The 25,353-nt window shown below is 34.3% G+C and overlaps 1 protein-coding gene across 2 annotated transcripts in view; it reads right to left on the reverse strand.

Annotated features, from left to right (window-relative positions):
• Window positions 1-22,983, reverse strand: part of LOC145671292 (uncharacterized) — a 91,362-nt gene extending 68,379 nt beyond the window's left edge. Inside the window, exons 1-3 of one of the 2 annotated variants that reach the window (XM_081740248.1) lie at window positions 22,649-22,983; window positions 10,018-10,203; window positions 7,856-7,999 (exon numbers count right to left, since the gene is read on the reverse strand). In XM_081740248.1, coding sequence (XP_081596374.1) covers window positions 7,856-7,999; window positions 10,018-10,119 — 246 coding nt within the window. In that variant the 5' untranslated portion in view covers window positions 10,120-10,203; window positions 22,649-22,983. Of the gene's footprint in view, window positions 1-7,855; window positions 8,000-10,017; window positions 10,204-22,439; window positions 22,614-22,648 lie in introns of those variants that run through there. The other variant, XM_081740249.1, reaches the window with a different exon arrangement.
• Between the last annotated feature and the right edge of the window lie 2,370 nt (window positions 22,984-25,353).

Genomic DNA, 25,353 nt, shown 5'->3' on the forward strand with positions numbered 1-25,353 from the left:
CATTTTTCTATCGTTCAATTGGTTTTATCTGACAATGTTTGATCGCAATAAGACTCAACTCGTATTTCATGCATCATAAAAGGTGTTTAGCCAGGCTTGGTTCGCGTATGCTGTTTCATCTATACATGATTATTCTATGGAAGATGGGATCTTCGTTGGACCAACAAATTATGTATGCACGACTACATCCTTCATGATGCTGAAGCTTAACTGTAGATGAAGCTCTTCAGTTATTTTACAACCACTCACGGCCTTAAGCAGTCGAAATCAGTAACTATACAATATGAAGCTTTAGCAGTGATCTGTAGCTGCCAACTCACAAAGGCTCTGATCTCGCAGAGGCATAATAGTGCGTGTAGAACGATGTTGCTATTTGTTTTTGGCTGTACCAGTACAGTGGGAGTGTAAGGAGCTAGTGACATTCATACGTCTTTAGACTCGACTGACATATAAGAGCAACTTGAATTGTTGCATATGTTGCTGCCATCGGTGAAGATATTCAAACCCATAACTAGAATGCAGACAAAGAAAATACTATAGTTGCTGGGTAACTTTACGAATAATGACCTTAAGATTATATTAACTTTTAAGGGCTCTATTGTTTACCATTGAAAGTAAGCAATCTGGTTCAACTTGTTGCAGAAATCTGTGTAACACAAACCCAGCCCATTGAGTTGTAGTACTATGAAAAGTTATTTTTGGAGCGTGCTCAAAATCTGAGTATGCTATGTTGCAGGAATTTATTATTGCTCACTTCTTCCCTCAATTTAAGGCTTTTGTTTACATATTTTGACATGATTTGATATTAGACTTTGAGATAGTCTTAACACAAAACATACAACTAAAGATGAGCATGGTAATGTTATGATCTCGTATGTAAATGTACTACGACTACTTTTGATGTTACCTCAATGAAAGCCAGTAAGTAGTCCGTACTTAAATTATTATAGACATTAAATCAAAATATTATGCAATATATACTGAATATGCACTTGTATGTGATTGTGTATTTATTTACGTGCGTGAAGATAGGAGCGAACACTAAATAACACTTAAATAATACGATTGCCTCACTGCTTCTAATGCTACCTCGATTGTTTACTATGCATAGTATATGCACTGCAACAATACAAACTATTGTATATGGTTAGGTAGTAAACACATTGTTCTGTATCTATGGAAGCAGAAACTCTATGTTTGGAGGAACCCAGATGTTCTGAGGTCAGCGATGGTTTTCGATTAGTATTTTCCACTGTGATGGACACCTACGGTTCTTTTTATTCACAGTTATTTCATGCTGTCTTCATTGGAGTGACGCAACACTGTTATTTTTTCAGTGACATATCAAGTAGCAACCTCATTAGGAGGCTTCCTATTTTCATTATTACCATTATTTTTATTACTTTTGAACTATTCGAAGCTGTTCAGTTGAATTAAATTGCAAAGTGGAAATTATGTTTCTAATCGATCAGGCTAATAAAACTATCAAGCAATTCCCTAGACGGATTCGAACCTAATTATCGCCTGAACCAAGGTTACTAGGTTGTTACCGCAACTGCTTAACCTAGAGAGACAAGAAACAATGTAAAAAATATATCATATATTCACAAGTGCTTATCTACTGTCAGAAGAAACCAATTACATTCACTTTTATCAATCGTTAATACATCACTATCAAAAGATTCTATTGTGCTGACAACTATTGGCAAATCAAACAAACAACATTTACTTTCATCAACTGCTAATAGATGTTATTTATACATAAATCATTCACCATTTAAATTATTTTGGGTATTAGGTAGGTACAACAAATCTGTATCTTGGTTTCTATTAGAAAGAGATAGAAGAGCAAACAACAGATATTATAGACGCAAAATACATATACCCTTCTGTGTCTAGCTTTTACAACGATGTGTAGGCAAGAAAAAAATTACTCGAGTCTGAAAGAGTAATAAAGGAGGGAACAAAGGAGAGACGGGAACAGAGTGGACAGACAAAGATAGGACAGAGATAGAAGGCTTCCTTGTTGGCTCCATAGCTATTGGTTAATAATACGAGAACTTTCATTCATGCTAAGTTAGAAAAAAACTGAGTAGAAAGCTCATGCATACACTGAACTAGATATAGAAGAGTGGAAAAGAGAAAAACAAAAAAACACCTTCTCGAGAAAACTTCACTTTCTACGTTTCGTGTCACTATCAAACAGTTCATTAGATTTTTTTAAAATATGGGTTTGGAAATGAATGTCAATTCCAAGAAGAGGGACATAGAGGTGCCCGATGTTCAAATTTATATCCAGCATTTGTACCTGCAAAAAGTCTTCCTACTTTGCATTTAAACACTAAAAAATGGCGGTGTAAATACCTGGTAGAATAACCCAAGAATGATGAGAAACAAAGCTTTTACAATAACTGAAAAACACGCCGAGCAGAACAGTATGCTTACTATTCAGGTCTATTCGTAGCAGAATTGATCTTGGTGGTACGTCTTTTAATAAGATAATGATAGTTTCAATTCTTTTGACGTTTCTCTCTTTCCCTGATCTTACCTTTGTACAGGGTGTCCAATATACAATGCAACCCGGAGTTTGGGATAGTAGAACTTTTGAACTTGAAGTGATACACGAATAATGGGCACCCAAAGTTTGTTTTTCATATTTTTTTAGCAATTGCATACTGTAGACGGATCGTTAGCACACCTTTTCATGCACTGAAACATCAGCAGGGTTGTCAATCCAGAGTATTAATTTATTGAAACTACGATTTCCCTAGTTCCCCCTTACAGAGGCCTCATCCGATTAGTTATCGGTAGAAATGAAAAGTTCTTTTTCCTACTCCACAGTTTCCAAGCTAATCCAACTAAACAAACTGAAAATTAACGACAGAACATCCATACGTATGAGTCAATTTACATGTTTTGCATTACATTTTCGGTTACATCTTGTAACACTGTGGTTTCTTTCAATTGTTGATTCCTAGTTTAAAAATATATGCATGAACAAGACTTCATTTACGTATAACCATTATTTGTGTATCACTTAAGGTTCAAAACTTCTACTACCCCAAACTCAGGGTTGCATTGAACACCCTGTATCATGTACTATAACTTTTTATATAGCTGACCATTTCGTCCAGTTTCCTTATAGATATTACATTGATTCTTGAAATACTCTTTTTAACCCATCAAAACGTATATGTATTTTGTACTTTCATTCGTACTACATTATCAAAATTGGTCTCTCGAATTACACTACTAACATTCTAACTTTTTGGTAGGTTGACTTGAAGTTTACCGTTTCTTTCAGCGTAGTGGGCCTGTATGTTAACGTAGAATATGAACTACATGGCCTTTAACTGTGAATCGAACTCATGTTTCTTCTGTCTAAGAGATGTACTATATAGTTACGAGGAAGCTCATTTTCTTGTAGTTTTGTTTTTACTATTTGGCAAAATAAATATTTGAGTGGTCGTATTACGTATTGCTTCTTTTTGGGAGGCTTTTGCATACTGGTATGTTAAGAGCTTTCCCGTTTTTCTTAAGTTGGAACATTCTATTTCCCGTACTTGAGGTAAATGTGTAGCACAAAAGTTAACATTCAGGACTAGTAGAACGAAACCTACGAAAAATTCGAAAGGGTGACATGTAAATACTGCGAAATTATCTCGTTTAACTGAAAACAAAAAAAAAAAAAAAAAAAAAAAGATCAAATAATCAGGAATCTCTATCCTCCTAGCCAGTTAAAATTTTGTTTATTTCTTCCTTTATCGCAGATACAAGTTTACGCAATCGGCTTCGTACTTTTCATCCTTTAAAGTATATAGTAGAAAACTTGCTGGCATTACTGATTATGCTCAACTTATCAACCTCTTACCTTGTTAAATCATTAGTCACTAACCAAAGATTATTTCGATACCTAATAATCTTAACATGTATCGTATATCAATTTCGACAATTATAAAATCTTGATAAAGTATCTTGCATCCTACGTCGTTCTATTGGTAAGTACCAATTAATAACAGACTCGGTAGAGAATATTTCCGGTAAACAGCTACAGTTAATTACTATCTTCAAAGGAATTGCACGTACTAATATGTCACTCAGTGAGATTAGCATCAATATCAATCGATACCACCTACAACTTACATAAAATTTGGTGGCAGCGGTGGAATATCTGCCTTACATTATCAGTATCGATGATATATGGCCATTACAGTAGTACTCTTTCTAACTGAGAAGGCTGTTTTCATAGTGGATATTTAAGATTCATCGAAGTATTGTTTATACTTATCTAGTATTATTTTCATACATATGAAGAGAATGCCAATTACTTCATTTCACATGAATATTCAGGAACTCACTAAAGTATTATTTCTTACTATCGAAACAGCTGTGACATTCACACAGACTCCGCAAGGACTGGTTAATACTTAACGTGTTTCTTTGTATTTCTACATCCAATATTCTGAATGGAGTGATGAATTACTCTCTTATATCTGATGAGGTTCAACTTCACAGACATTTAGTAACTTACTGAAGTGCAGCTTCGATATAATCAATGAGTAAATCTGCTGTTTTTGAAGTTCAATTATAACAAAAACGAGTCTAATGTTCTCATTTACAGGTTTACCATTGTAACACATACGTGGTCAGATCACATGTTCGTGCTGGTAAATTTTTAAGACTAATATCCTGTTCCTCATGGGTATTTTAATTCCTTTAAATGATGTTTCGAATTATTTAAATAACACTACGAGATTTGCAGCACCATGATGCTTCTCTTCCATTTCTACTATGAAGCCATCTAATGTTCAATTATGGCGCTGAGCAAGGAAAATTATTTTGTTTTTACCATTTTTTCTGCGTAATCAAATCGTACGTTCGTAATATTCAACATTTTAAGCCCGAAAAAGATATTGCCTTTGTTCGTTTGCATCTGTGTACTTATATATCAAAATACTTCTTTTACATTTTAACCGCTACGACACTTGTATTTCCATCATACTGCTTCCGTCAGGTGCAGTGTTCCCGTTAAAATTTAATGAAGATATTAAGCGAATATTGATTCTACTGTAATCTTACAAGTACGAAATGAAAAACAATATTTACTGGATAAAACAATTCTGTTACATACCTGTAGCTCCCCTTATCTACGTAATCACCACCTTTATTTAAACATTTCTGGCTTCTATTAGTTTCAAAATCTCCACGTTATACTCTTCTGCTGAAAGTTCATTAAGCCAAGTAGCCAGGGGTTTCAATGTTTCATGTACAATGCAATTAATATGACTGAACAATTCCATGATTATATTTTCAAGTGATTGTACTTCGCGACGCTGATTTTCTTTGTCAAGGGATGAATTCACGTGATGACAATCAAGGTCGTTCCCAGGAGCGCTGCATGAACCAACATCTAATCATATATCCGAAATATCAAAGCATAGATTCTTCTCCAAACGTGACACTGACATGTATTTTTGTTTCACTTTCGCTTTTGTGGCGCGCAAGCACTGTATGCGTGGGTTTTGTAGGGGTTCTCGTTTCATTATTCCATCGTTATCATCTACTTCAGCAACATTGTCTTTCTTACGCTCGGTACAAAATCGTGGACGTTGATGGGCAAATTCCCAGGAAAATATTTTTAGAAATATTCCCAGAATTTATGTTTAAATACAAAGAATTGCTCTCTATTACTATATTATGATTTCAAGCTTCGTTTTGTATCACGCTATATTCATTAGTTGTTTCCAGAGGATTCTTTAAAATGTATATTCTAAACTGTATAATGTTATTTTATTACCTTTAGAGAGTACGCATAAACGTATATATAGTTACAGTATGTTTCATGCGAGTAAATATGTTGGAAAAACATTGGTATAGGAAGTTACTTTTACATCGCTAAAGAGTTTAAATTTATATGTAAGTAGATTTTCTATACTTCACCCTACTATTGATAATATAAACATATTAAATTCTTAAATGTTACAAACAAATTAGGTTGGAAATGAAATCCTTAAGTTTAACGTCCCACGATTATGCCGGTGAGGCTAAAGGAGTCGGTGATGATGAGATGAGGGAAATGGTGGAATGAAAGTGGGAGGAAACGGGAAAACCCCGACAAAACCTACGAGCACGGTGTTTGTCCACCACAAAGTCCACACGGCGCGAGCTGGGATCGAACCAGGAACCCCAAGCACCATAGGTGAACGTTCTACCAGTGAGCCACCGCGCCCCATCACAAATTAGGTTGGGTAACTGCCAGAAAACACAAACCTCACCATTTTATCAACATTTGCGCACACATATTTATGTCCACAATATTTGGAAACTACTGACTTATCTTTAAAATTTTGCATCTAATACTGTCACATGCGACCTTTCTTCCTACCAATTTCTCGAAGTTTCATGTCAATTCCACGTTAGGGAAGTCCGAATACCTACTGAGAAATTCGTGCGAGACAGCAGACAGACCGACGTCTATTAGTAACGATGGCTCGGTGTATATTGATAATACTTTATCTCTACTTCTGCAGAACTTCTACATTATTTACAAACTGGTTCCTTCTCACCATTTGTACATTAGTACTTTGCTACTTTCTAATGCAAATGGAAATGGAATTTAAAAATATATACATATTATTAATTAGGTGCATTAAGTAGAATCAACGAATTTCAATTTTTAATCACTAAATTATTTAGAACTTAGAAGTAAATTAAAATGAAAATAATTAGTCATATGATTCTTATAATTTGGAAAATAGTGGTGGAAATAAATTCCCTCCCGGGAATTTATATGCCTGGGGGAAGAAAACCCAGAATATTCCCATTTTTCATTTTCCTTCCCACTGTCCATCACTAACGTTCAGTGGTTACATTGAAGTGTTTTTTGTTCCTATATAAAACTCACTAGCACGCGGAAATATAGTTTTGAAGTCTGTATGGTTTTGCATATATAAAGTTTGACATCCTACGAAAATGTGAAATGAAGTTTTAGCTACAAGCAAGATTGACGAATATTTGAATTCTTTTGCAAGATGTTACGTAAGTTGTATTTTCAGGTTGTCAGAAATTATTTCATCTACATCTGTAGCATGGAACGTAAACACGGATTCTGTCATTTGCATTTCAGTTTATTTATGCTGCCTTCTTTTTTTACCATAGTAGTACGTTGAAATATTGTTCTTATATTACTGTGAAAATAATGCGGGAATCAGGTTAAGATGTTTAATTCTCTACAGTTGGTCTAGCTATTTTGAATACAAGTTATTTTGTTATTCTTGCTGTGTTATGTATTATGTGCATTGTTATTTCTTATTCATGAGAAAAATTTGCAGATAATATTGCGATTTTTACGCGTGTGGCTGCATTCGAACTTTGATATAGATATACGAAATGTAGGTATATATGAATTATGGCAAACGTTAATCTTCGTTTTCTACGTTTACAGATTTAAAGGGTGACATTTATGAGCTCGCCTTTTCTTAACGTTCGTGCATCTTGTATCACTTAATTTCACTGATATTTCGGTTACTTTAAATTAACATTAGAAGTGCACTCATAAAGGAATATACTATTCTTACAGTTCCACTCAACTAAATACGTTTATATAGCAACTGTCAAAAGCTGTACCAAAATGGTAATACTCTTCATCACTGCTGTTTGATTTTTACACCTTTACATTATTTCTATGCTCTGATATTCCTTGCCTTTCCTGCAAAAAGACAGCAAATGCAAATTCCATGTGTAATGACAGTATTTTATTGTTGTATGGAGATTACAAATATAGTAGCATTCCTCAGAAATTAAGCATATAATTATAGAAGAAATGACCATAAAAAGTACACAATGCATGACTTACCGATGTAGTATTTTTCAGTAAATGCAGACTAGGACTAAAGGAAACTTCTGGTGGCCACCACACAGGCTTCCTTTCCTTTCTATTAAATACTGAATGTCCCAATAAACTTCGTATCATGAAAGGAATGAAATTCTTGAGTTGAGCCTGCAAAGAGGTGAGAAAATATAAATAATATTGGTATACATATACGGTACAGTACTGCCAACCGTACATGGTTACTTTTTCAAAGCACAATTTTGCGTTAAAGTAAATTTGACTCAAAAATTGTACAACATATACTTAACAGCTGAATATTGAGTGACAATATTTGAGGAGTATAAAATTATGAACGCGAGCTTTTAACCGTCATCCCTCCTAGTTTACGCGTTCAAAATGCACGATTAGTACCTGCGATACATATTTTAACTTGATAAGCGTTCAATATGAGAATCTGTGTCGCACTTTTCATTTAATATGAATTGAAAAGCACTTGGTCGATAATCCTCACGCATGGCTCTAGTTGTGGATGACATCGCAAGCTGGTCGTTCACAATATCTTGAAGGAAATGAGATACCAGTTACGCAGTGTATACTAAGTCTGTGAAGGATTAATACAATAGTATAGTTTCTAAAATTCACACAAAAGAGAATAGTATTTTCATAAATTATTTTTAAGGTATTTCTTTTCCTTCCTGGAACAAATAGTGTCTGTTCTATACATACACATTGAACACACCCAAGTATCTGATCAATTTACAGATAAATCCAAGCAACAAATGACCCTTTTCTATTTTATCTCAAAAAACCTTATCTATTTTCCCACTCCAATGTTAGTATTTATCACTCCCATTTTTGAAGATACAGCACACGTGAGATCGATACAATATTTGCGATATATATATGTTACGGCTAATTTGAAATTAAAAAAGTGCTACCTAAGTATTTTAACAAAGGACAACGTTAGTTGTACGTTTACATTTGATGCAACTGATGACTATGAATAATATTGGGTAACATGAAGCCTTGCCACGTCTGAGAAACTACACATGGTATTAAAATATCAATTATTGAATTGGGAAAAGTCAAAACTGTTTCCAAAAGTTATTAAATGTTAACCGATTGTACTTATTTTTGTACAGATTATCATATAATACTGGTATGCATGGAGATATATATTAATGAATTCTTTTCAGACCAATATCATGCAATTGATACTATTTGATTTGGATTCCACAGTAAGTTGCGAGCCTCGTCTTACAGCTTGCTGAAGTGATATTATTTCCTTACTCACCAACCAAACAAGAAAAGTAAACTTCTGACTAGCACCGATATAGCGACAGGCAATTTGAACGAAGCTTATCGTTAAAATTATCATATAAGAGCATATACGAAAAACTCGTTTTACCGTTGCTATTGATGAACTCGATATATTTTCTACACTGTTCAGCTTCTGTTTTTTTGTTCCTATAGTTTACATGGATTTACCTTCTTAATTAACGTGAATAAAAGTACATTATACCGGTAATGGTCATTTGCACTTCAGATTTCAAAACTGCAAAGTACTTATCGGTGTAATTCGGAACTGAAACGTATTACCAGTATTTCTAACGCATTGTTTTACATATAGTAATTGACTTTATATTTTTTTTCCACTGGGATTTTAATATTAAATACACAATTTACAGTATCAAATCTATTCAAAAACTGCCTATCAAATTAAGGCTGAACAGTTAAAATAATATGCGGAATTTATAATTTAATTTTTATTAAGAATGTTTTTCCTATTATGTTTTAATTTGAGATCTCATTTGTTTTTCAACGCTTAAATACCAAGAATATTCGTCTTAATATGACACTTAAAAATATTTTCTTTAATTTTCTCCTCTCTCAAGACGACTTGATTCGAAATTTCAATTTTATTCGACTCTCATTATTTTATAATGTGCTGGCCATTCAACAATGTAGGTATATTTCTAAATATTTGATTTGATTGTAATTACTTGTGTTCTACTAATTTAAAGCATTACATTTTATCTCTAGAACTTCTTATAATCTCGAGATTTTTCAAGATATATTTTATTTTTGTTCTACATAAAGAAGTTAGTATACATCTTTTTTAACAGGTTAAGCGGCACATTTTCCCCTTCCAAATTTACCCTTTCATCACTAAACTATACTCTTACCATCGTGATCTTTTCTAAACACGTTGGACTACCATCTGCGAACAACAGAGGCAGATTTGATGCTAAAACATCTGGTTTGGAAGTAGACTTATCTTCGGCCATTTTGTGTTCCAAAAGCTACTTGTCAAATACGGATTTGGGTGACGCAATTTTTTCAAGCAATCGTTCCTTTAATCATTACGGTTCCTAGAAAAATAAAACATATAAATATGACAAAACTCTTTCCAGTATACGGAAGACAAACACTCTTAATAATACTGGAACATTTACATGATATGAAGCATGAGAACTTTAAGAAGCGAGCATGAAATTGACATTTGTAGGAATATTTGAATTTATTTCCTTGCAAACCATGCATATAACAGCAATTATTTGCTACTCTCAAACACACAACACTCAAAACGATTACAAAATATTCACGCGAAAAATACAGCAATGAACTGTTATAACCACTGTGTACAGTGGAAAAGGAAGTACTAAGATATTATGCAGAAGAGAAAAAATGAAATGAAATCTATAGCTTTATGTCCCACGGTTAGGCTAAAGGAGACGGGGATGATGAGAGATGAGTGAAATGAAGAAAGGGGGAGGAAACGGGAGAACCCCGGAAAAACCCACCAGCACGGTGTTTGTCCACCCCAGTCCCCACGGTGCGTCGAACCAGGGACCCCAAGCACCGGAGGTGAACGCTCTACTACTGAGTATGCAGAAGAGAGAACGAGTGTTGCAAATTAAGCAACAACTACCGGTGCGATGACAAATATAAAGTTGAATTTTTCAAATAAGTGAGAATACCAAATGGTGAATTATTTGACTCTGTATATGACAGTCTTGTTTAAATGTGATTTTATTCATACATAGTGTTGTAATGTTGCTTCTGTAATTGATAAATAATCTTTCAATAATGCCCACTAATTTCGGGCGTTTTGTCCGGTAGACAGTTTGTATGTCACTCGTTTTACCTCCTGAATATTCCTTCACTATCTGAGTTAGCATCGACGAAAGTTGAAATTCACAGGAAGTACGGCATAAATTGGTTTGGAGTTTGGTCAAGATTTTTAATAATGAAAAATAAGAGTTTTATGCAAAGTGTGTGTGGTACTGCTTAAATTTAGAAAACTATTTCAATCTTCACACTGAACATCTAACATCTGTAATAAGGTTGGACTTCTCATTGTTATTGCTGGTCAATATGATCTCCATTATACTATCGTTAATGCATCAACGTATTAGCTTTTAGTTTTTAAACCCGAAGAGTTGATGCCTATGTTCGGGTAAATTGATTTCTTATTTGGATTTATTGGGATAATAGTAGGCAATAGAAATTTTATCCATTGGTACTTTTCATTATATACAGATTTTATCATGTAACCACATATACTTGATTTCTATAACTCAAATACAATTCGACATGCAATATTGAGGCAAATGGACAGAGAATTGAGAGAGATCCATATACGAAATTTATATATGGGATAAGAAAAATCTTTCAGTTTAACGTCCCACAATTAATCGCTATTAATAGTCACGACTTTTTAAATGGGGGACATTTTGTTTGAAAACTACAGCAATTGTTTCATTACTCCTACTGCTTATCGTAAGTAGCTCATTTCACTGAAGGGATCATCCACGTAGAAATCATGACGTAATATTGTGTTGTAAAAGGATAATTAATTTCATAATTCGCTAACTCACAATTCCATTATTATGATCTTCAACTACTAATAGTCATTTACTGTCATACTCTTAACCAGCTATTTGCTCACTTATAATTCCCTGTATCAAACAGTACTTGAATGTGATATCCCAAATCTTTGATAAGAGAAAGAAAATTTACCTCAGCAAGACAACAATGATATCAGATGTTATGCCTGAGACAGTCTTTCCGTAACTAAACTTTATAAAGTGGTATCATATGTAAGCTTTTGTTTAACGAAGTTTTTACTAAGAAAATCTCTAATACCAGTCTATGAATTTTCTCTAGACAGTAATTTCGTTAAAATGATATACACAGACAATTAAGATCTTATAGGAAGAAATTCCATTCTATTGTTAGCTTTATTTCACGTACACTGAATCAACTTAGCTAATTGTCGCTACGAAAATGTAAACAAGGAGTTTTTTTCTCTATATATTCTCTACCTCTGCTGACAGTACTTTAATTGACTGAAATGAATTTTTCAATTACACAAACATATTTTCTTTCCTTGAACTCCTCATAATGTCTATCTTCGTAACGTCAGCCTTTTAAACATCCATGAGTATGTTGTTTGCACAAACTACTTCACCTAACAACAACTGATCCCTTAAATTTTCCTCTAAACGACAGGAATATTCTTAAAATGCTGATTTTTCAATTCTAACACAAAAATGGTGATATTTTGATTCATTGAATGAAAACAGACTTTCATACATTTACTTTAGCCGCAAATTATTTTTGCATGGCCTCAACTAATTCTGCATACGATTTATCGGCATTAGATGAAGGCCAACAAATATTACATACTTGTCCATAAGCATTCGTTCCTATGAAGATGGTCAACGTAGATTCTTTCCTATATTCTGAAATCTGTGATGCTTTACGAAGATGGTCAAATCTCTACAAATAACTTTGTTTCTTATCGGTTTCATTATTGAATGAAGGGAAATTTGGTAACGTAGCACTTCTGATAACATAGACTCCGTTCTTCAATAATTCTAATCGACTGCACCAAAAAAGTGTTAGCTTAATTTCAAGTATAGTTAATCAACTAACAAACAGCCTAGTAACATACACAGGAATTACTTCTACCTCTTTATTCTATATTTGTGCCCGACAGCACTCTATAACTAATTGAAATGAAGTCGTCAATTACACAAACATAATACATTTTTCTTACTCAAATTCCTTATAATGTCCATCTTCGTAATGTCACTCTTTAGACGTTCGTGAGAACATTGCTTGCACATACTACTTCACCTAACAACGTAACTCTCACCAATTCGCGAAGCCTGCTCCATATCCTATATCTATGACGTCGGATTTATGTTGGATCGGGAAAAAGAAACCATATTTCAGTTCTCTTCTATTTACTCAATGCTAAATTACTGTGGACTTCTACTAGAACCTAATAATTCTAAATTTACTTAATAAAGATTTCTCTTAACGACTAATAACGTCTTCGCAGAATTTTTATGTATTTGCTGTTATTTTACAAGTTAATACACTAGTTAACTGAACATTACTTGTAAGAATAAATGAATTAAAGTTGAAATCAAGATTGCATATTAGGGTCGTTACTAAATAAAATATTAAAAGTTTTATAACTTATTTCGAACTTACTTAGTTCTTGTTTGCACAACAATAATTTTTCTTTTCCAGAATTGGCATTGTGTCAGATCACGGACATTTCGTGCCCGTTGCATGTTCTTCAACCAATTATCAACTGTGTCAAAATGGAATGTAATTGACTGTAAACATGAATAATTAGCTATAAATTCTGATAAGGAGTCCCAAGTTGAACTACCTAAATAATTAGGGAAAATTAGACAGCTAATTAACAACTTGAAATAACTACTATGTGCGCACCTGTTCGCGTAGTGGCGCACCGGAGTAGTCCCTACGTTTTCCAAATAAAATTTTATATTCTGAAATACGTCACTTGATTTCAAAGTCTCTCAAGACCCTGATGTAACATTAAGTGTTAGCTTCTGGAACGGCTTTGATTTGGAATTTAGTCTACTAGTTTTCGTTCTCGTAAAGATTAAATTAAACCTCTGCAGTTTACGAATTATTTTGTCCTCACATCCAGATCCTTGAGCGAGAGTATAGGTAGGGATGTTGCTGTGGCTGTACAGTGGTCGGTCATCCAAAAATAAAACATGCATAACATTCGCAGTTGCTCTTCAGAGATCGACAAGAACATTTCATGTAACTTCAGGCGTCAGCTTACTGGTCACCTTCTGAGAACGTTGAACTTCTATATAACTTGAATGCGGGATACCTAAAAAGAATTTCAAACACTTACTAGCTCTTGGCTTTGTATTTATGAATGCGCTCATTGTTTTGCTGCACTTTCTCTTCCGTTGTTAATGTATCCCGAAAATTCAAGTTTCTGGTAAAGTTCAGAGAAAAATTGTTTATGTGGAAGACTTTCTCTGGATGTTCGTGTAGAGTTCTCGCGAAACATAAACTGCTATTTAACAATATTCTATCAAACCTTCGGGTGCCTCTCCCGAACAATTTGTAAATTGTTTCCTGGAATACAGGCAAGAAGCATTGCAGTCCATCTGGATACTACTTTCATACAGTATTGTCCGCCTAAATAGACGAAATTCGCGTACTAGTATGTATCAGGATGTAAAGCTAGCCCATAATCGGATGTACAATAAAAAAGGACAATGCTATTCCTCCATTAATTCTCACGGGATACCTACCAGAGGTTATACTTGGGCTTTAGGGGAGATAATTGTAGCATTTAGTTCTGTGAAGTCCAGCATAGGTCTCATTCCTCCCGACAATTTCCGCGGTGTATTGAATTCAATAAATGGATGAACTCTCCTGCGCTATCCCATGTTGGACAGTGTTAGTTTCCCCAATCGTTGTTCAAATTCTTTCCATATCGATTGAGGGACGTTATAGCCTGCTTACCACCGGTTAATTCTTCGCTAAGAGTAACATCCACCGCAGATTCACCCTAATGTTATCCGGTAATGTCTCTTCCATTGCTTAGTTTCTATAAACCTTTTCCCGTAACATTAGACTCAGGATTTATTAATCACTAAACGGCGCGACAAACATCTTGGCATTTCAAGGCGGCGCTCCAAGTTTCCTTTAAATGCTGCTAGCAAATGAGAGGCCAGCGGTATTGCCACGTTTATATTGTACACAACCACGTCTATCCTTGCCACCTGATCGCGCTGTAGTTTGTCTACTTAGCTATAGCCACACCCATTTCCCACTTAGCAACGACGCACCAGAGCTTGCGTTTTATTCGTTTAGCTGAAATGCCAAGATGTTTGCCACAGGCTTTAGATACTTTAGTATCTACGACCAATAGTGGTATTGAAATGACTCGTATGGACAACTACATAAAGCGTGATTTGGAAATATAAATAATGACCATAAAGGAGTCATTTCTGAAGGATATCACTTATAAGCATATCTGTCTTCAAAGGTTTTATGACAAACAAAGAGATCTCAAAAAGAGATGGTCAACGAGCAGCAGATTTACCATCTGTAGTCTCACTACATTGAAATTTTCAGTACCAGCAAACGTGCTTAATAGGGCATTCGAATGTGGTTTTAATTATGCAGATAAAAATTCTACCTCCATTTGTTTCCAGTCTATCGCTAAGGGGGTTGAATTCCGCTCCTGAATCTATCACACAGGTAATAATGTCACCGATGCTGTCCTATATTGTGAATGACGAGTAAGAATATAATGGAAGGCATATCATTTTCATTAATCTTGTTTCCAATTAGAAATGACATAATATAAAAATTCTTCATTGGCAGTCAAGAAGCTTTTTTTATCTTCTATTATGGAGGCTGTAATAATACGATCGCAACCAGTCTCTCATTTCTGGCTGAAAGTTCAGTTGATTTTGATTTTGGACTCGGCAGTGGGTAAGTTACTGTAGCAACCGCGCTGCCTGTTGTGTTCTAGTTCCTTTCATTATTGATAGCCTCTTCTTGCCAAGTATTTCAGTTCCTATTACTATTATTAACGAAATTTCTGTGAGGTGATTTAGTACACGGATTTCGGAAGTCGGGTTTAATCCAAGTCTCTAATTACCACGTTCTACCTGAAATGACTTGAATAATTATAATTATTGTATTTGTTTCTCTGTAGAAAGGTTTACAACATCTCTGCCAATTGAATATTTCGTTTGTATAAAACAAATGTTTCCTTCTGAAGAAATTCACCCTTAGCAAAATCAATGGTTTTCGATCCTTCTGGTCGGTATGTAACTACTATAATCGGTTGTGTGGTAATCTTCCATACCTGCAAGTCGCAACAATTCGTGAACCGTTCGACTAAGTGTGTATCAAGATTTTAGCTGGGATACAATCAAATACGATGTCAATTATCTCGTTCTCGTGAATCTATGTCGCCGATGAAATCATAATTACTGAGGTCAACCGTGTCCATCCACTTTGCGCCGGCTTATTTCTTCAAGCAACGTTGGGTTACAAGTTTCCACTTTTCGGTGAGATCAAGGACATCCAACGTCCGCGTTAACTTCTATGGTGATAGTTGCCTTACCAGTTTAGCTGCTCACCGGACCTCGGAAAATTACGGGGGTTAGTTTTATGGTATTTCATACACTCGCCTTGTAGTTTTACTCTATCCGACCTACCATACGTTACACTATTGTCGAGTGATTGAACTACCTCATGATTCACTTCATTTTGAATGAGACACAGAGAAGCTACATTTGGATCCGCTACACGTTGCCGTTACTAAATCAACACCCAGAGGATATACGAATGCCGCAATCGTACGTACAAAATATAACGGGTTTGGCATTCCCTTATCTCCCAGTGTGCTCCTGATTACCGTCTTGATAATGTTGCTGATACTAGTATTCATGGAAACAACGTGAAAAATTGGAATTTTCGTTGAACTCTATTCTCTTTTCGCTCAATCGAAGATATGGGTTCTCTTCTTTCTCTTTCAAGTATCATCTTCCTTTTCTTGTCCATTGTTTGTAATTTCCGGGTTACCTCTTCTTTCAATCTGGTAAATTTCTTTGTAAACTACATTTATTTTATTTACAGTAATTTACTTTTCTCTTCTCATCATTCGTCTTTACAGCCTCAATACTTTGGTTAACCCTTCATATTGTTATATCGTTATTTGCATGCTTCTTTCAAATTTGTCCATTTTCAGTTCTTCACTTCTTGCAATCAGTGTTTTAACTATTCCTACGAAGTATTGGATGGCTACTTGAGTTCCACTTTCTCCCTCCATCTTGTTGCCTCGGAAATGTAAATTTTTTTACCTGCTGAGTACTTTGCTTACCCACTTGAAGCCTGTCCATTCGGATTAATATTGTTTCCTTTATGGTCTTGTAGTTCAATGCTTAAATTCTGCCAACAAAATTTGCAAGATACTAGAAAATTGACTTTTTTCAGAATTACCATTGGTTTCGTGTTCTTTAATGCTCTTGACAATCATTCACTTTTATCGACCATTGTTCCTTTAGTCTAAAGTACATTAGTGTGTGACGTTCACTCAATTTACAATTATTTACATTTTTTGGTTACGAAAGTAGGAAACATATTTGTTTAGTAAGAATTTTAATCCAAAATTAGAAAAGACGTTTACGAATGAACCAAACAATTTGGCTGTTTGTTTTTGTTTTTCATTTATTTCCGATCTAGGATGCAATGTTACTAATTTTAATACTTCTTTTATTCAAATGTTAACTTTATGCTTCCCAAAAACAGAAAAGAGCAGTATGTGATAATTCAATTGCGAGATATAACACCAGAAAAATATACCTCTTTGCAGTGAGGAATTGCTTCTATGCTAAGTTAGAATAATAAGCTTGCTTTACATCTAGTCCGTGTTAGCACTAGAACAAAACATGAATGCATATGCCCTCCATGATTTAAATTTGGTAATCTGACAGCTGCAATTAGAGTACTAGCTTCCTAGAAAACTATCCATGTAACGAAGTTACAGTCCGTATCTAGATATAAGATCTTTTCAAAAATCCGTGGGCATTTATACTATAATTGTGTACATATACCTACTCCATAAAAATACGTCGCTGACCATCACAAATAACTATATAAATGCTGAAGCTCTTCTACCAACCTCTTTTCATTAAACAACATTTATTACATAAACTCGATAGAGATGAAATTCTAGAGAGAGATTAGGTCACGGCAGAACTTAAATTGTTTTATAAATCACTTCCATTCTCATTTCAATATTTCAGGGATCCTTCGTAGTTTCTCAATAAGAAAACATCACACTAAATGTCTCTGTACAGAAATTGGAAAAAATTATGCAATGCTTTCACAAGTCATTCCATAGCCTTTAATGCTTTATTTTCAACTGTAGCATTGATTTTGGGCTACATTGGTTAATTTGTTTTTCCCGAAGCAAATTCACAGTCGTGGGCCTAGGTTCAAGCACTCCAATTCCTACTAATATCTGCAACGTTCACTTCTGTTTCTTAATACCTTTGGTAACTTTTACTTCAATACTTATATATCTATATTTCAAAACAGTATTTACTTATCATTTCACCTGTACTTTGTTAATGTTTTCCTTAGTAATAAAACTAACTTACCTTTAACTGCTACATGCTTGGACACCTTGTTGATAACTGGCAATTGAGAAGCACTTGAATACCTGCCCCTTTTTCAACTCACAAATCCGCTCATTTTCATTTAATAACTTGAATTATCTGTGCATGGTAGTTAATATTTATTGGAGAGCTTCACGCTTTTAGTTTACACAAGATTGAAATTCATAATTTAGTTCACGTTTTGGATAATTCACTTATGTGTTAAAAAAGACAAAATACAATGGAGGTTTATATGTGTTCGGTTATAATGTTTATACTAGCCTGTTAAATATTTCTTGGGATGTGCTTTTGCAATAAATTAGTGGTTATTTTCTAAAACTAGAAGAAAATATTGGAGTTCATTTGCGCTACGTAATCGAATTTCTGCAAAACAGTATCCATTTGAAAGCAGGCGTCTATTAATAATCTGAAGAAATAACATGTGTGAAGCTTTGATTTCTTTTGTACGTTACTGGATTGCCGGTAGCTTATTTTCATGTTTAATGCTCGTGGATAGGCTAGATGTGTTATAATACATTTTTCTTTTCTATTTATGTTCGATTACGATTAAATTAGGCTTAATTTATTAAAATGAAGTGACTCATAACGAACATGAATCAGTAATCCTCTCTTTAGACTTTTTACAAGTAAAAGTTTTATATCTTTATAAAGAATTACTTCCGTGGTTGGCATGAGTTTGGCGGAAATCAACAATTTCTGTCAATGTGGCATGCGCAATTCACAACTCGAAATTAATACGAGTCAAGTAGAATGCTAATGTTATTGCTGTTTAATGTATGTTTTCGGCGGATGTTAGGGAGGGCTTGGGAATCCTCACTGACTATACTAATTTTGAGATTTTTACTTTATATACTTTCCATGCATTTCAATGCTTTACCTTTTGAGAATTTGTTCATGAAAAAAATCTACAATGGTTACTTCTAATGATTACAATCCTGAAAAATTGAATAGTCGATAATTATGGTGATTCCACGTGCTATTGTTCGAGTTATTATTGTGTCAGTGTTGTTTGAGTGGTCTTGGAGAAAATTAATCTTAACAGTACGTTGAATGCCCCAAAGACTGCTTTATTTGATCAATTAATATTAATATTAATATCAACCAGCCCATTGAGAATGCTTGATCATAAGTAACATATACTTCGTCATCATAGTGTGTTGTTTTGGTTATTACATAGTATGTTGTTTTACCATCTTTAACTAATGGTTCATAGTCTGATGCATTGCATAGGTTAGTGATGTAATGTGGATGAATAATATGCATGTGTTCTCTATGCGTAATGGTATTAGTATCAAGCATTTGTTTATTCACTGACACTGGTGATATTTAAGAGGCAATTTTTTCTTTTGAATGTAGTGAGTTGGGATGGGTCTTCTGTTCTTATGAAGAAAATTGTATTTTGATTTTTTTAATGGTAAATACAGTTTTAACATGCATGTATAGAAATGGGTTGTCGGAAGGACGTGTAACAGGAAGTATTACGTTGTTACCGTTTTCCAACTTTTTGCATTGGTTATTTACTCCGTGACTTAAAACTAGTTGCTTGATTATTCTTCCCCTTCTTTATAATTAAGTCCTCCCGATTAATACTACCAACGGAACTGATTTTGAAGATCTGATTAGCCTATTGACGATACCAACTAAGGAAGTCTACCACTTTTGAATTTCACCGATGAAATGGAAAGGGGCAAAATCCTTAGTTTGCATGGTTCATAGATTAATCAAATCTTATAAGTGTATCCTTGATTTTGTCATTCTTTTCACCTTTATATTAAGTCCTGTGTTCTACTAACCAAGGAACTTATTTTGAAGATTTGAATAATCTATGATCCACGCCAACTAAGGAAGTTTACCCTTTTCCAATTTCACTGGATACGGTTGAAAGATACTATTTATTCCATAACTCAAGCACACAAGTTGGAGTTGGTTGATTCAGCAAGGGCTGGAGAAAGGCGCGTGAGACTATTTACGGCTTACACAGACATAAATTCAAGTCTACCAATCATGTATACTGTATGCATGTTTCCTTTCTTGAAAATTTTACAGTAGGAATGATCAAATTATACATGTTGTTTCTCCCTTACTACTTCACTTGCATTACATGCTTCCTGTCTTGTGAATTTATAGTAAGAATGATTCCATTATTTATATTGTTTCTGTCTTTCCACTTCACTTGCAGGTAATAATGCATGTTTAAATAACTTCTTAGCCTTTCTACAAAACTACATTAGTAGCATGAATTGGCAACTGCTAGTATGAATTTCTAAAGCATTAGACGACAATTTTGTACAAAACGCTTTAATAGTCATATTTATTGTATTTCCACTTAGCTTCACCTGTACCTAAGTTCCCCACTTATCTTACCTTAGTAACCAAACCTAACACAGTTTAGTATCCTATTCTAACCAATTCAAACAATGGCAAGCTTTTTGGACATTTCATTCATTTTATTCGATTCAGTGATTTGGCACTTTCGGTTCCGGTTTTCGGAACGTATGTCCTTCTAGATTTGTTACTGCTGTCAAGTCACGTGCTGACATACTGTTGCTTTTCTGTTGGTGCACGGCAGTGTGAATATGAGTTGACGTAATGATAGTATTGTTCATGTGCTCTTGTTTTTAATTTGACCATGTACTTTGTCGGTCTTAGAGGAGTATTTCGCGCGTATTGTCATGCTAGTTTCTGCTCTGTGTTCAGCTGTTTTCTTGGCAACACATGTCTAATGTAGTAGTTGTTCATTTATATTGGTTGCTAATATTAGTATGTGTCAATAAATTTAACCTATTTTTCAGTGGCTATTCGTACTTAGTTGTAAATGGAAACATTTAACTGTAAGCCATTCCTCTAATTTAATCGATCCTATTAGCAGGGCATGCACACAAAATACTGAGAACGTTTCGTGCCACTAGAAAAGGAGTTTGAGCAGTACACGTGGTTCACAAAGAATGGTGATGAAGTTCGGCTATTATTTATGGAATGGGGAAATTTTCTTCTAGTTATAATATTGGGAAGAAGTACTTATTCACGAATCAACCTGCCGAACTATATTTACCACACTGAAATTTCACGTATTTATTTCAATTTTAATTAAAATACATCGTTGGTTCTGGTCAAGGGGTCTGAAGGCGTTCCCTTTCAGATATATAATTTTGTGAATGTTCGTATTAATTTTAGTATTTCTTTTTGATTTTTCACGGGGTGTGGGACTTGCCCTTTCACACATTATTTAATATGCAATTCATATTTTTCACTCATTCTCTTCTGTCTTTTTACTTTGGCCTTCGGGTTTCTTATTGTCTCTTGTGGGCCTTTTATAGCAGACGAGAAATATGGTGATTCTTTACACAGGTTTTTCTGTTAGTTTAGACATTACACACTTAAACTTTAGATAAAATTAGAACTGTGTTACGATGGGAAATTAGCATGTTTCTAAATCTATCAGGATATGAATTTGGCAACGTTTAAAATAATTGAAGAAACATAAGTCTACACCATCATGATTTCTAGCCTATTCGATTCATGAGGAACTGGTTCCTAGTATTAATTAATGAAGTGTTTTGAAGAACCAGTTCCCTGCGAATTGATTTAATGAATGAAATGGGCATCCGATGAATCGATTCATTAAATGAAATGAGCATTCTACGAATCGATTCATTAAATGGAATGAGCATCCCACGAATCGATTCATTTAATGAAATGAGCACCCTATGGATCGATTTATTGAATGAAATGAGCACCCTACGAATCGATTCATTGAATGAAAGGAGTGCCCTATGGGTCGATTCATTGAATGGAATGAGCACCCTATGGATCGATTCATTGAATGAAATGAGCACCCTACGAATCGATTCATTGAATGAAATGAGCTCCCTATGGATAGATTCATTGAATGAAATGAGCAAAAAACTTGCCCCACAAACTCCAGGTAGTTTAACTCTTAGTTATAAATTCTATTTCCAGTATTATTTATCTGAATTTATCTTTGAATAGCGAGTATTGAATTTTTCACATTGACAGATAATATCACACAGTTCATAGGCACAACATATTTTTTCCCGTTTTGTAATTTTTCATGTGATTCACTGAAAATTATCTTGACTTGTGAATACACTTACACACTGAAAAAACATTTTGCCATGTGGAAAATAATTCACTTTATTTCGCTTCGTTCAAATGCTTTAGTTAATATATTAAACGGTGTGATGTTCATACTGAAGAAATATTGAAAATGCATCTTTCAACACACAATAAATTAGTTTAAATTGAAACCAGATATTAGAGTTGATATTTCCAAGCATTACTGTGAAGATTTTTCAGTACTTACATTCTGGCGGTTTCTCATATTCTTGCCCACCTATCTGCACGTCGCTTCCTCTGCTTGTAAAACAAAATACTTTCGAGATCCAGGATTGCCAACTAAAGCTACCTATTTTAACTAGATGACGGATTTGAAAATAGTAGTGTGTGTCTTGTCAATTTGCTATACTGTAAGTAAATAAACTCCGATAAAGAGTATCATAGTTGTGATTTTATGAATTTGGATTTCATTAATTTGGAGAACACTATTTCCCTCGGCATATAACAAAGTAGCTTATAATTAATAAATTCCTAACATCTATTTCATTTCTATCGTTGTTTACACTTCTGATAGCAACTGCTCTGACGAAACAGAAAACAAATGAAGAGCTTTTGTAAATTCCTGAATCGTTTGATCTGTATCGCTCCGTAGCACTTTCTATCGTAACATGGGCTTAGATGTTTTATCAGGTGTCCTCTGTACCAGATTTCACAAAAGATTGCGGAGCATAACACGAAATGAAACGTCCAACATCAAATATAACTACTATGCTTTCATCGCAAAATAAAATGCAAGGTTTGCATTGCGTTGACGCAAACCGTTATTAATTAAGCCCGAGATCTGAAGGGGAACATGTAATAGAAATTCCCCCCAAAAAATTGTGGGTTGAAAACAACGGGGAAAAAATTCAAAATGTCGCTATTTTAGAGAAACTTGGGATTTAATTCGAAATACTCGGCATAGTGCTTATAATGACTTACTGTATTTTTTTTTCGATCTCCTGCTGTATATAGAATTTTAGGAAGACTAGTACGGAAAGATATCCGCAAAGACACATTGCATTATGGAATGAAGGCTTGGATCTCATTAAATAAATGAAACTTTGTTAATGTAACTTTTAAAAACTGCGTTTTGTTTTGCAAAAATTGTAAAAGTATTTGTATTTCATTGTAGATTTTGCATTGCATTGTGATTTGAAAATTTTGAGAAGGCAGATAAGAAAAGTTGCCATGAGAACTTTTGGAAAATGAAATGCGTGGGCAACATTACTTTTGCGACAACTCAATCCAAACCAAAGTGTGCTTTTTAGTTTGCGATAATTGTCATAGGAGTATTAAGTTCAGTAATGTTTACAAAGACTGATCCTAAATATAATTCTTCGCGTATGCGTTTCTACTATATTTTTCGTACAGATTAACGTTAAAGACAAACGTAAAAATTGATCAAAACGTACAGATGTATAATAGGCCATCAAATTAAATCAAAATTCCTTCAGTTTTCATGAATGAAATGATACCCTAAAGTATTTTGCACTGTTATTTACATGGCACGTATACAAAAGAATTGTGTGGAGATTGAAATATTAGTGGACATAAATACTATACAAAACAATTATTTATGCGGAATGCACCAATTTTTTTTGGGGGGGGGGGAGTTAAAGTAGTTGCTAAGAAATTCTGTGGTACCGATACTCTTCTGATGGAATATCCATAACCCTATGTGTACTGAGTGATAATATGCGTGCAAACCAATGTACTACGAAAGCTATCTTTCAAGGAAAGGAACACGCATCTACTTGAGCTAATCTGGTTCATGACACCACCTAGGAATAGTTCTCATATAAATGATAATTTTCGGTTATGGAAAAGGATTGTATAGAATATTGATTTCCACTATTGGAGCATTTCTGCACAATGCAGGAAGCCAGTATTTTATATTTACAAGTGTAATATTGCAAATGTCAAATCATTACTAGGACTATAGTAGGTTAAAATTTGTGGTTGTGGTTTCAAGTGTTCGTTGCACTATATCGTTTATACACATACATATTGCCCGCTGACGCGCCTGCTTCCTATGGACACGCTTCCGCACGGCCGCTTGTTGCATACCTGCCCCTTTTTGGGTTAGATACTAGGGGAAGCGATGGTACAGTGAGACAGAAAAAATGTAAATGCTATAATTTCATTAAGAAAGTGTATTATTGAAGTAACCTACTGACAACAATAAAACATTGGACGATAATCATTAACAAATGCTATAATAGATGCAGGTTTTGTACGGATTTTACAAAAAAATAATATTAAAAATTGTCTCACTGTTCTTACCTCGCTACCTGGGTTCCAACAGTGAGATATTGCCATTTTTGGAGAAAATAAAGGTCAGTTTTGCAGATACAGATACTTAAAATTATTTGTGAAATGTGGCTACAAACTAGTGACCTAAACGTAAGAACATTAAAAGTTCATTTTTTTTTTAAATATGTAAGACAGTACAGTGAGACATAGTAACATCGAAAAAAAATTATCATCATAAAGTAGACATGAATGGCAAATATTATAATTGTTGATTACCAACGAACAATATTTCTGCATAACATTTATTAACGGACATTCAAGGAATCAAGGTTTACAGAAAACGAGAAAATGACTGCTGCCTCTTTGTCGTCACACAACACTTTGGATTAGGTAATAAACATGAGGACCATAAGGGGAGAGGAGGGGACATTGGTACGATTTTTACTTCCCCGAGTTTTTGAACGTATCGTCAGCTTGAGAAACATGCATTTTTCCCTACTTAAACTGTGACTCTTTAGCCATATTTACAAAGTACAATATTGTTTCTATTAGTGCCCTATCTGGAGTAAATTACATTATACGAAAGGTCTGCAATCTGTACCAATCCTCCACATGTAGGGGCAGATTGGTACTGGTCTCTGGCAGATTGGTACAAGC

This window comes from Thermobia domestica, chromosome 15 (assembly GCF_964235325.1).
Source record: "Thermobia domestica chromosome 15, izTheDome1.hap1.1, whole genome shotgun sequence".
Lineage (NCBI taxonomy): Eukaryota > Metazoa > Arthropoda > Insecta > Zygentoma > Lepismatidae > Thermobia > Thermobia domestica.